The sequence below is a fragment of the Equus caballus genome, chromosome 26 (assembly GCF_041296265.1).
Source record: "Equus caballus isolate H_3958 breed thoroughbred chromosome 26, TB-T2T, whole genome shotgun sequence".
Classification (NCBI taxonomy): domain Eukaryota; kingdom Metazoa; phylum Chordata; class Mammalia; order Perissodactyla; family Equidae; genus Equus; species Equus caballus.
This window is the reverse complement of record NC_091709.1, coordinates 21,783,068-21,796,696: the sequence shown is the minus strand read 5'-3', so window position 1 is coordinate 21,796,696 and position 13,629 is coordinate 21,783,068. Positions and strand designations below refer to the sequence as shown.

General features: G+C 39.5%; 1 protein-coding gene across 6 annotated transcripts in view; it reads right to left on the bottom strand.

Moving 5' to 3' along the window:
- The window catches only part of USP25 (ubiquitin specific peptidase 25), a 147,904-nt gene that overhangs the window by 58,524 nt on the left and 75,751 nt on the right, over window positions 1-13,629 (bottom strand). For all 6 annotated transcript variants that reach the window (XM_070252434.1, XM_023629890.2, XM_070252433.1 and 3 more), the window contains one exon: window positions 10,265-10,341. In XM_070252434.1, coding sequence (XP_070108535.1) covers window positions 10,265-10,341 — 77 coding nt within the window. The remainder of the gene's footprint in view (window positions 1-10,264; window positions 10,342-13,629) is intronic.

Genomic DNA, 13,629 nt, shown 5'->3' with positions numbered 1-13,629 from the left:
ATGTTTTGTACTCTGCAAGAAAACAAAAGTTTATCTTGGTTTTAATATATAAAAGTGCGCTGTATCCACAATCGTGTATAGATTTTTCTTCATGGATTTTGTGTTTAAATTAGTAAAACTGATCTGTTAAATAAAAAGGAGGGACGGCCCAGTGATGCAGTGGTTAAGTGCACGTTTTGCTTTGGTGGCCTGGGGTTCACCAGTTTGGATCCTGGGTGTGGACATGGCACTGGTTGGCAAGCCATGCTGTGGTAGGCGTCCCACATAAAAAATGGAGGAAGATGGGCACAGATGTTAGCTCAGGGCCAGTCTTCCTCAGCAAAAAGAGGAGGACTGGCAGCAGATGTTAGCTCAGGGCTAATCTTCCTCAAAAAAAAAAGCAGAGGTGCTGTCTCTTGATAAATGCATTATATACATTATTATGTAATCCTTAAAACAACTGCTGGGAAGTACTTTAATTAATCTTTGCAACAATCCTATGGATACATGATAAAATCCACTTTCCTACTCACTTTTTACTTAAATTAAAAAAAAATTTTCATTTTGATAAGAAACACACAAAGTTTACCATCTTAACCATTTTTAAGTGTACAGTTTGGTACTGTAAAGTTGTTGTGCACCAATCTTCGTAACTCTTTCATCTTGCAAAACTGAAACTCTAGGAGTGATGTCAGCAACATGGTGAGTGAGTCACTCCCTTCATCTCTCCCCTCTAAGTTACAACCACTCAGACATCCAGTGACCAAGGAAGGACTCCCTGCACAGCACACCAGAACACCTGAGTATCCATGTATCTGTACGTCTGAAGGTGGGTGGACTGGACCTCCGGGAGGCAGTGGAACTCAGGGAGCAGTCCCCTCCCTCTCCTCTGGCAGTGGCAATCCAAAACATAGATTCTAACACTGTTGTGCACGCCAGTAACCACAGGCTGCAAGGGCAAACAGGTCACTCATGGCTTAGGCCCTGCCCTCCCCACCGGTGGTGGCAGGAGGGGCACATGTCCCTGAGGCTCCAGGTCACAGTGGAGCCAGCAACTCGGCCCCCTCCCCCTCCCCCATCAGGGGCATCAGTCTTTCCAGCAGTGGAGACTATATCCAAGACATAAATTTCCCTGGCAGGGGTGGGGTGTCCTGAACTGAGGTTTCAGAGCAGGCTGCCAGCGCATGCCAAAGCCGGCAAGCAGAGGCTGCAGCCCTGTTCCCCTTCAGCAGTGGCAGATGGTACAAACATCCTGAGGCTTCAGGACACAGAGTGGTGCCAGTGACCCAGCCCCCTCCTCTTCCCATGGCAGTGGTGCTGGTCTCTCCAGCAGCAAAGACTGCAAATAAAGTGCATATTTGATCCACAGGAGCAGGGTGCCCTTACCAGAGGTCTCAAAAAGCACATCAGTAGACACCAGTGACCAGGGACTGCAGGGCCAACAGTAAAACTTGTGGCTTACCCCTACTCCTCCCCTAGCAGTGGCAAGTGGCACCTGCAACGTGAGGCTTCAGGAACCACAGTAGAATGTAAGACCCAGAACCCAGTGCTGGCAACCCAACACTGGCTCTCCCAGCAATGGGGCTGCATACAAGAAGCCAGGCCCCAATAGCAACAGCAACACCTGTGAACCCAGCGCCCCTGGCAGCAGTGCAGCCAGCACCCTCAGATAACCCAAGAGCAGCAGTGCAGAGGGTCTAAGGGGCAACAGAACCCAAGCCTGTAAACAGCCTATGGAGAGAAATGGGGGAACACGAGACCCAGGCAACCCTGGAAGCAGCAGAAGTGCTCATAGCCTGGTGACCCTAGTGGAAAGACCTGAGCCTGCAGTGACATCGAAAGCAGCAAGGCACCAGCAATATCAGTGGCACAAGCAGCACAACCCAGGCACTGATGACACCTCTAGTAGAGGCAGTGTAGGGGGAAAGTACAGGCTCTCAAATACAACCAGAAGCAGCTCAGAACCAAAGTAACCAAAGCTGTACTCAAATAAGAAAGGTGGTTACTACCAAAAACGCACCAGCAGAGGACCGATTCGTCAAACACCACGAAAAACTACAGTAACATGGCAGCACAGAAGCAGAACGACAGCTCTCCAGAAACCAAACTTGGAGTTACAGAAGATCACAATCTGACTGACAAAGAAATCAAAACAGCTGTCATAAAGAAACTCTACAAGTCACAACAAAATTCAGAAAGACATTTCAATGAGCTCAGGAATAAAAATAATGAAGAGAAGCAACACTTCACCACAGAGAATGAAGCTCTAGAAAAGAACCAAATAGAAATTCTAGAAATGAAAAACACAATTAATGAGATAAAAAATAATGTAGAAAGCATAAAAAATAGAGCAGACTTTAAGGAGGAGAGAATCACCGAGCTTAAGGATACAAACTTAGAAATGATATGGGTGGAGGGGGAGAGAGAACTAAGATTTTTTAAAAAATGAAGAAATTCTTCAAAAATTATTTGACTCAATTAGGAAAAGTAACATAAGGATTATAGGCATCCCAGAGGGAGACGCGAGGGAGAGAGGAGCAGAGAGTTTATTCAAAAAAATAATAGCTGAGAACTTTCCAAACCTGAGGGAGATACTGGACATGCAAGTACAGGAAGCTAACAGAATTCCTAATTACATCAATGCAAAAAGACCTGGGGCTGGCCTAGTGGCGCAGCAGTTAAGTGCGCACATTCCATTTCAGTGGCCTGGGATTCGCCAGTTCGGATCCCAGGTGTGGACAGGGCACTGCTTGGCACGCCATGCTGTAGTAGGTGTCCCACATATAAAGCAGAGGAAGATGGACATGGATATTAGCTCAAGGCCAGTCTTCCTCAGCAAAAAGAGGAGGATTGGCAGCAGTTAGCTCAGGGCTAATCTTCCTCAACAAAAAAGAAAAAAGAAGAAGAAGACCTTCTCCAAGGCATATAATATTAAAACTGTCAAAAGTCAATGACGAAGGAAAAATATTAAGAGCAGCAGGAGAGGAGAAAATAATCTACAAAGGAACCCCCATCAGGCTTTCAGCAGATTTCTGAGAAAACTTACAGGTTAGGAGACAGTGGAATGATATATCCAAAATACTGAAAGACAAGAACTATCAGCCAAGAACACTCTATTGAGTGAAATTATCCCTCAGATATGACAGAGAAATAAGTTTTCCCAGACAGACAAAAGCTGAAGGAGTTCATCACCACTAGACCTCCCTTACAAGAAATGATGAAGTGAGCCCTCATACCTGAAACAAAAAGGCAAAGGTTTACAAAGCTTTGACCAAGGAGACAAATAGACAAAATCAGAAAATTGCAGCTCTATATCAGAATAGGTTAGCAAACAATTATAAAATAAAGGATAAAGGGAAAGAAAGCATCAAAAATAACCACAAGCTGCTCAATTTGGTCACAAACTCATGACACCAAGAAGAATAATTTGTGACAACAAAAATATAGCAGGGGATGAGGAAAAGGATAGAACCCATATAGGCTAATGGAGATAAGAGGCTATCAGAAAAAACATTATCAGGGCCGGCCCAGTGGCGCAGCAGTTAAGTTCACACATTCTGCTTTGGCGGCCCAGGGTTCACCAGTTCAGCTCCTGGGTGTGGACAAGCCATGCTGTGGCAGGCATTCCATGTATAAACAGTAGAGGAAAATGGGCATGTATGTTAGCTCAAGACCAGTCTTCCTCAGCAAAAAGAGGAGGATTGGCAGCAGATGTTAGCTCAGGGCTAATCTTCCTCAAATAAATAAATAATAAAAAAAGAAAAGAAAGAAAAATTATCTCATCTATGAGATCTTTTACTCAAACCTCATGATAACCCCAGGATAAAAAATCAAAGATTCACAAAGCATATACAAAGAGAAAACTGAGAAAATCATCACGGAAAACCACCAAACTGAAATGGAAGACAGAAATACAAGGTAAGAAAACAATGGAAATATAGAACAACCAGAAAACAAAAGATAAAATAGTAGTATTAAGTCTTCATATAGCAATATTCACTCTAAATGTAAATGGATTGAATTCACCAATCAAAAGACACAGGGTGGCTGGATTGATTAAAAAACAAGACCCAACAATATGCTGCCTCCAGGAAATACATTTCAGCTCTAAACACAAACAAAGGCTCAGAGTGAAGGGATGGAAGATGATACTCCAAGCAAATGGCAAGCAAAAGAAAGCAGGCGTCACCATACTTATATCAGACAAAGAAGACTTCAAGATAAGAAACATAATGAGAGACAAAGATGGGCATTATATAATGATAAAAGAGACATGTCAACAAGAAGACATAATGCTTATTTATATGCACATAACACAGGAGCACCAAAGTATGTAATACTAACAAACCTAAAGGGAGAAATCAACAGCAACATAATAGTAGTTGAGGACCTTAACACCCCACTTAAGTCAATGGATATATCACCGGGAAGAAATTCAACAAGGAAACAGTGGCCCTAAATGAAACATTAGACTAGATGGACTCAATAGGTATGTACAGATCATTCCATCCAAAAAGAGCAGAATACATAATTCTTCTCAAGTGCATACAGAACATTCTCAAAGACAGACCATACACTGGGAAACAAAGCAAGCCTCAATAAATTTAAGAAGACTGAAATTATATCAACCATCTTTTCTGACCACAATGGTATGAAACTAGAAATAAACTACAAGAAGAAAGCTGGGAAAGTCACAAATATGTGGAGACTAAGCAACATGCCACTGAGCAAATGTTGGATCAAAGGAGAAAGCAAAAAATACCTGGAGACAAATGAAAATGAAAACAAAGCATACCAAAACTTAAGAGATACAGCAAAAGCAGTACTAAAATGGAAATTTATAGCAATATAGGCCAACATCAACAAATAAGAAAAATCTCAAATAAACAACCTTACTCTATACCTATGAGAGCTACAAGAAGAACAAATCCCAAAGTTGGCAGAAGGAAGGAAATAAAAATCAGAGAAGTAACAAATGAAATAGACTAAAAAAACAACAGAAAGGATCAATGAAATTAAGAGCTAGTTCTTTGAGAAGATAAACAAAACTGATAAACCCTTAGCCAGACTCACTAAAAAGAGAGAAGACTCAAATAAATAAAATCAGAAACGAAAGAGAAGAAATTGCAATGGACATCACAGAAATCCAAAAGATTATAAGAGAAAACCATGAAAAGATATATGCCAACAAACTGGATAACCTAGAAGAAATGGATAAATTTTTAGACTCATACAACCTCCTAAAACTGAATCAATAAGAAATAGAGAATCTGAATAGACTAATCACAAGCAAAGAGATTGAAATAGTAATCAAAAAACAAAAGTCCAGGACCACACAGCATCTCTGGTCAATTCTACCAAACAATCAAAGATTTTTAATTCCTATCCTTCTCAAACCATTCCAAAAAACTGAAGAGGACAGGATGCTTCCTAACTCATTTTCCAAGGTCAACATTACCCTGATACCAAAATCAGACCAGGACAACACAAAAAAGGAAAATTACAATATAGCTGATGAACATACACGCAAAAATACTCAACAAAATATTAGGAAATAGAATACAATAATACATTAAAAGGATCATGTACAACAATCGAGTGAGATTTATTCCAGGGATGCAGGGATGGTTCAACATCTGCAAATCAATCAATGTGATATATACCATACTAATAAAATAAAGAATAAAAATCACATGATCAACTCACCAGATGCAAAGAAAGCATGTGACAAGATCCAACATCCATTTATGGTAAATCTCTAAACAAAATGCGTATAGAAGGAAAGTACCTCAACATAATAAAGGCCATATATGACAAACCCAAAGTCAACATCATTACTCAATGGAGAAAAACTGAAAGCCACTCCTCTGATGGGCATGAGCATTCCCTCTCACTTTGAAGTTAGGCGGACCACATGACTTGCTTTGCCCAACAAAATGTGAGCAGAAATGATGTGTGCCACTTTCGGGCAGAAGCTCTGAGAACCACTATACTTTTCATTGCCATGGTGATTGCAGAAGCCTGTGATGAAATGAACCTCTGTCAGCCTGGAGCCGAATGAACAGATGAGCAAAGCCCCTTGCTCACACTCACTGGGCACATCTAAGGATATGATATAAGATTCTAAAGTGTGGGAGTTGTTGCCACAGGACTACCTAGCCCACTCTGACTAATAACAGGCAGTGCTCTATTTTACTGATAATAAAGCTGTAGAGTAGGCTGTCAACTTGCTCAAATTCATACAACTAGTAAGGGCTCAAGCCGCAAAGTGAAATCAACTCTGACTCCAAAACCTATGTATCCTCCAACTACCTATACTTTATCTCTGGGCATTTTAACTCTATGGAAACAATTTATTTCACACCTTATGTTTTATACTATGATAATAAAAAGGACTTGAGACTTATAAGGGGGAGAGGAATGATCCAAAAATTGTTTCTCTTGACGTAAAAGTCTATGAATCTTTAGATGTAACTATTAGTCAGAGTCTCCTTTCCGTGGCCTCATATTTCCATATAGAAAGCAACAGTCCTGGCTTCTCCCCGTATTGTCACATACATACCCCATGGAAAGAGCAATGACTTATCAGGTTGGTAACTTTGGCAGAAGGAACTTGGTGTGAGTATCTACTAATTCTGAACTCTCTTTCCAAATCTTTTCAAATCTTCCTGCCTGAATTTGGCCTGCTCTCCACTGACCTATGGTAAGCACTGACCTTCCCTAAGGACTTAGGTAGGAATCTTCCATAAACTATTTACCTTGTCCTTTTTCTGCAACCTCTCAGAGGCCCTACTGTTTACTATGAATTTAAGCTGTGAATCTCAGGGCCCAGACTGTGCTTATACCAACAGAAATGTGAGGAACACAACTGAAGAACAATTAAAAAGACATGAGACTCCTATAGTAGAAACGATATATCCACCACTTGCACAAAGGCAGAAGAAAAGACAGACTGACACAAATATCCAAGGCCAAAAGAAATCACTAAAGAAAACTTGTATCAGGGACACTTTACCCTTGGGAATTAGGTTGGTAGAGAAAGAGTTCAAAGGTCTAGGGCAGCTGATAGAATAACCTAGAACACTTTGGGTCAGTGCTTCCCAATTTTTTTAATGCCATTGGTACACAGATAATATATGCAGAGAATTTTGGCGTAAAAATACATGTTTTCTCATGATCAGACAAACAGGATCAACATCTCCAAATACCCATAGTCTGGCCTGCCATGGCATACCACCTGGAAAGCTCTGTTCTAGACAAGAAGAGCAAAGTGGTTCAAAAACAGTAAAGAACAAACAGAAAATTACTGAGAAACGAATGAGGAGACGGACATATTTCAAATAAGACTTCAGATTTCAGACAAAGTGGAAAAGTTCTAGCTTATTTTAAAACAGTTTTAGAAAAAGGGGAGATAACGTGTTAGTTACTAGATCAGAAAAGGTGAAAAAATCAGAAGAGAATGACCCCTCCAGAAGGAACAACAATTCAGCAAACAAGAAAGCGGCACTCTTCTAAGACTACAGATAAAAAGCAACTGGCAAGTCATATGCTGAACACAGGATATGATATCAAGTGCTTACAAAAAGTCAGGCGAGATTTGAGAGGAGGAAATAAAGATTTCAGGGTAAAAGATTCAAAGAATTACTGAAAGAACTTCAAAGAGAAGTTATCAGTTACTATAGATGGGGATACAGATATTGTTCACACTGAGGGAACATGTGCAATAAATTTTTGGTATTAGAACTCTACGGAAAGGTACAAGGAACATGAGCTTCACCAAAGAGGAACCAGGGTGTACAACTCTCCTCAGTGACCAGAGCTCATTAACTCTCAAGATGAGGAACCTATCAAGACAATATCAGAGAAATAAGTTAGAAAAAACAAATGTATAAGCCAGAAAAAGTCAAAGAATAGGAAGAGAAGAAACTCATCCATCAACAGGGCTGGTCCTGCATGAGGTAGAGGCTAAGAAACAGGTTAAACTGTTAAAAATTCAGCCAAACTTTCCTAAAAGAAGAATGAAAATATATATTTGTAACTGAACCTTAGAAGTATATCTTTTTTTTTAAAGATTTTACTTTTTCCTTTTTCTCCCCAAAGCCCCCCAGTACATAGTTGTATATTCTTCGTTGTGAGTCCTTCTAGTTGTGCATGTGGGATGCTGCCTCAGCGTGGTTTGATGAGCAGTGCCATGTCCGCACCCAGGATTCGAACCAATGAAACACTGGGCCGCCTGCAGCAGAGCACATGAACTTAACCACTCAGCCACGGGGCCAGCCTCTTAAAAGTATATCTCACCCAGGAGAAAGACAAAGCAGAAAGAAATATACTCAAGGCCTATAACATTCAAAAGCTAAGGAAAGAGCAGTATCATACAGAGAATGATCTTCACTGGATGTTGGGACTCAGGGTTCAGAAGCATCAGCAGCAGATTCAGTTCAGGATACAATGGGGACATCTTCCAGAAGAAACTAACATGAAGAGAAGAGATATTAACATGAAGAGATGAAAGAAATTAACTTAGGAGGCAGGTCTCACAGGCCGAAGCAGTTCCATACTAGAACGCAATGGCAGCAACCACTGTGGCATAAAAACATGTCATTAGAAAGAGCTTGCACTCAGTGCAGGATTGGGGCCCAGCAAACGGAAGCTTGTGGAAAATGCAACTAAACAGTTTTGGTGGACAGGAAAGAAGCGCACCTATGACCAGAGCTGTCAGCATCATAAACTTCTAAACACGCCAAAAGGAAACAGCTTTCAAATGCAAGACTCAAAGATAGAGACAGTTTGCTAAAACAGAATTTTTTTCCCTCAGATATTGTAGATTTAATGCCATAATTAATCTCTTGGGCAATTTCTGCCAACTTAGTTTAAGCTCACAGGTAGTCATCTGCAACCAACTGGCCCTCAATGACAGGCACCCTGGCAGAACCAAAGCCAAGATGATTTCTTCAGTTTATAACATTATCCTAAGTTTCTGCTACAGTTTTCGGCAACAGTGTGAGTCTGAATTGCACTAAGTTCCGGGAATATTATAGTTAGGCCAATAGCTAAAGGGTTGAAGTTTTGCTTTTGTTTCAAAATTTCAAAGGTAAGAGACCAATATTAATTGTGTGTGTTCTCATAATCCTCTGAAATCTAAAATTAAAGCATAAGAAATTGAACATTTGAAGGACTGAAGGAACCGCACACAATCAAGTGGAAGAGGTGCAGGCTGCACTGTAGACCCCCACTCTACTCAGACGCAGAAACGACGTGCTTGCAGCTGAGACTGCAGAAACTCAGCAACTCACAACTGACTCTTCTTTTTGTTAGACTGCAACCACAAGGGAAAAGAATCTGATTTTTAAGTATAATTTCTTTGGACATTATCTTAAAAGATCAAGAAAATGTAATTTGGGAACTTATTTTTTCCCTGGGAATTTGAGAATCAAAGAGAGGTCTCAAAGACTGTGGCATCTCTTAGTTGTTAACATTGCATAATTAGAATATTTTTTACTTTAATCTCATTGCAGATCATGTTATAATGACTTTTATTGGACAGTGAAACTGGTCATAATTTAAAAGTAGACAAAAGAGAAGGGAGAGGATTTTCAGCCTTGGATTTCCGCCTGGATTCTAGGTGTTAATTTGAGTTCTGCATTTTGTAGGATCCCATCAGATTCTGTGGTGGCAAATCCTCAACACTCCACCAAAGTTTCAAGAAGACACACAAAGGAACCAGTGGTTGGTATAAGGAGAGTGGCCTCATGAGAGTGGGAGTAAGACATCCTGAAAGTGTATGCATTTCTTTCTCTAGGGAGGCCTGCCACATATTTTAAATAACCAAAGTCTTAACGGCTCAGCCTAATGGGTAGAAAATAAAAAGCTCAGGAGTGCTGAGGAGGAACTTCATACCCCTCTCCTCAGGATTCTATGTAAAAGGACTCCAGCAGGCAGAATTAACACTCCTGCCATTTCCCCACCACTAACCTCTTCCTTCTCATAGAAAGTGACTGATTGTTGAATCTAAGGAAAAGAACTGGGCATGTGGGATTAGCCCTTTCAGGGACCGCTTTTTAGACCTTTCTCGCTAGATTCTGATCTTCTGGTGGAAATCTAAAACTACCCAGCATTTGTGGCCACAAATTCCAAACAGCTTCTCAATAATACAGCTAACATTTGGGTTCCCATACACCTATCTCCCATTCCCATCTCTCTGTTGACATTAACACATAAGAGGAAAACAATGAGTGTTATTCATCAATCTCCTAAAAACCAATCACTAAATTTCATGATAACTTACGTCTCCTCTTCAGCTTTCATTTGGAAGGCATCTTCTAACCAATCTAATAATTTGTGTGTAAACTCACTCACGTCTTGCTGTGGAAAGAAAAATTCTTGTTGATATCTGAGCCTACTAATAAAAATACTAAATCTTACAACACAAAACACAGCCAGTCATTTCAAACATAGAATTACTGACTGCTCACAAAGGTATCATATGAAATGTTTCACATCAAATGCAAGAAATATTTATAACTTAACCAGACTATGAAATCAGTATCTGAGAAAAATAAGCATTATATTGATAATCACTGTGATTGGGTTTCACCCCAAAAAAAAGAAAAAAAATATATACACAACTTAAAATTCACACTTACAAATGAGATTTTTAAGAATTATCACCAAAGAGCTTTGTAATGAATCTTTATAAAATGAAGGGTTCATATTACCGAAGAGTTCTTCATTATATAAAGAATTATTACTGGCTTCTCTCTTAGAAGGAAGACATTCTTTCTCACAATCCATTTTCTTAATTCAACTTTTCCAATCAACTTTTTAAGCCATTTCCACTTTCACTAAGGTACCTGTTAACTTGGACAGGTTGAGTCCAATCAATCCGTGGCTACTGAGCCCACCATCTCATGAACTTCAAACTGAGTCTGCATTCAGACCCCGCCCACACATCACCTTTTGCCATCCCTTCCTTTGCTCCTAGCTCCCCTAACATAGAAAAAACAGGAATAGGCAGTAGCACTTGTACTCGTCAACTACTACAATTCTTTCAATAATGTGATCGGAACATAGAAAATAGGTTCATAGAACCCAGGGGGAAAAAGTAAATCAGTCCTACTCAGACTGCCCAGTCAAAGACACATGAATCAGTATAAGCGATACAGCTTTAATTATCACAATAGGCCCAAGTATAAAACAAACTTACTATATCTTTCCAGCTAGGAGTTTTTTGAGAAGCATCTGGGCCAACCTATTCACCTTTAAAATGTTGAAACTAAGGTCTAGGAAGTTTAAATTGTTCCAAAGCCAAATGTTTAAAGACAACTAAACTCAGCACAAAAAGCCAGTTATAAACATCCATACCATCTGGAGTGGATTAAATAGGGGTCCACCAGGAACCTCAGAAAGTGTCCTTATTTAGAATAAGGGTCTTTGCAGATGTAATTAAGGTAAGGATCTCAAGATGAGATCATCCTGGATTAGGGTGGGCCCTAAATCCAATGATGGGCACTCTTATACGGAACAGAAAAGGAGCAGAAACACGCACAGGGGAAAAGGCTATGTGAAGACAGACACAGAGACTGAAGCTATGCTGCCATAAGCCAAGAACATCACAAGCCACCAGAAGACAGTGAAGACAAGGAAGGATTCCACCTTAGAGCAACTGGAGGGAGCATGGCCTGCCAGAACCTTCATTTTGGACCTCTAGCCTCCAGAACTGAGAGAGAATAATTTTCTACTGCTTTGAAGTCACTTGGTTTATGGCAATTTGCTACAGCTGTTCTAGCAAACTAACGTAACACCTTAAAACAACTTTCCATAACTTTAAAATTCTCTAACTTTCCTTATCTTACAAGGTTGTATCTGACAAGAAACAAAAATGTTTCCTAGTCATCACAATACTTTTCAGAAGAAATTAATCCCTATCTTTTTTAGCATTCAATCTAAAATTAACAATTATAAGATAACTCCATCTGTTTTCATGGAGAGAAAAAAGATGAGGCCTTTAGTATAACATTTTAGTTTTAAACTGAAGCAACTATAGGTGTGATTAAAAATTAATAGCACTATATACAAAAAGGTATCCTACTAGACTCTCACCTATTTCAAAACATGATATATTCAGGAAGAATATGAAATGTAACTATAAATTCACTTTTTAAAAAAGTAATGAGGCTTACTTTCCTTATGGATTTATTCCACTATATCACTAATGTGTACTTCATATTCAAGTGTCTGAGAATAAAAGAGAACCAAACCTATACCAACCTGAATTAATGTGCAACTACTTTAAAGACCTCTAGAGAAAAAGAATCAACAATGAGAAAACCAGTGGGTCTACACTGCTAGCGTGAAGCAAAGGCATTCATTCACACTGTGGCATTCTGGAGTAGCTAACAGCACAGCAGCTAGTTGTCTCCTTGTCCATTCTAACAAAACTGAAAAGTCTACCTCTGTACCTATAAGTTTGTGCTGTCCCATTTTTAAATAAGAAAAGATACCCAAAGATCAATATTCACCTATAGAAAGGTTCAACACCAAAGAGAGTAACCCAGAAAAAGAGAAAGAAAAAGCAATTCCAGAAGAAAAGATACGTAAAGGAACAGAAGTGACTTTTTAAACATAAGTGTATACTCAAAGCCACTAGAGAATATAGTGCACATACTAAATAATAATGCTACAAAAAATAAAAAACACATCTAGAACCAGGAGCACCTAAAATGGGGGGGTTGGGATCATTTTCAGGAATATTATTTCTTTTGACTTGTGTTAAGCATTGTTAGATAAGAGTAAAACACAAAACCTGAAGTGCACTAGGACAGTGTTAGAAATTTTTTAAAAACAAACAAAAAAATAAAAGCAAATCCTGATGTGAATACCTTTTTTGTTCATTTACCTTTTCCATAAAAGCTGAATTAAAAAATAAAATAAGGGGCTGGTCCCATGGCCAAGTGGTTAAAGTTCTCCGCACTCCACTTTGGCGGCCGAGGTTCATGGGTTCAGATCCCATGCATGGACCTACTCCACTCATCAGCCATGCTGTGGAGGCATCCCACATACAAAACAGAGGAAGACTGGCACAGATGTTAGCTCAGGGCTAATCTTCCTCAAGGAAAAAGTGAGGAAGACTGGCAACAGATGGTAGCTCAGGGCGAATCTTCCCCACCACAAAGAATTAAAAATTAAAAAAATAAAAAGCACAGGGAAGGCAGTAGCAGAATCAGACATCTTTCAGAACCCTCCACTAAACACCCTGACACAGCCACACAACAGAGACACATGCAATGCTACAGAAACTACACTACTAGTGTAGTGGCTTTTTGCAACTCTTCTGAAATATCGTTTTATAATTCTGCCCATTTCTTCTTCATTGCTGTATATTCAATGCTGTTGCTATAATTCTTAGCTACTTTCTTTGCTTCTCTTCTGTTTTCCTTCTTTAATTTCTCTGACTTCTCAAATTATATGTGAAAATGTTGGTTTGTTTGTAGACATTTTCCACCTTATAGGAAAATTCTTAGTATTCTTTTTAAGAAATGGATAAAAAGCCACAAGCAGTACTACATAAAGATTGGAAAATGAAACCAACAACAAGAAAGCTGATGTATTTCAGAGACCTTTTCTGAGTAATTAAGAGAGCTCCTCCCTGCA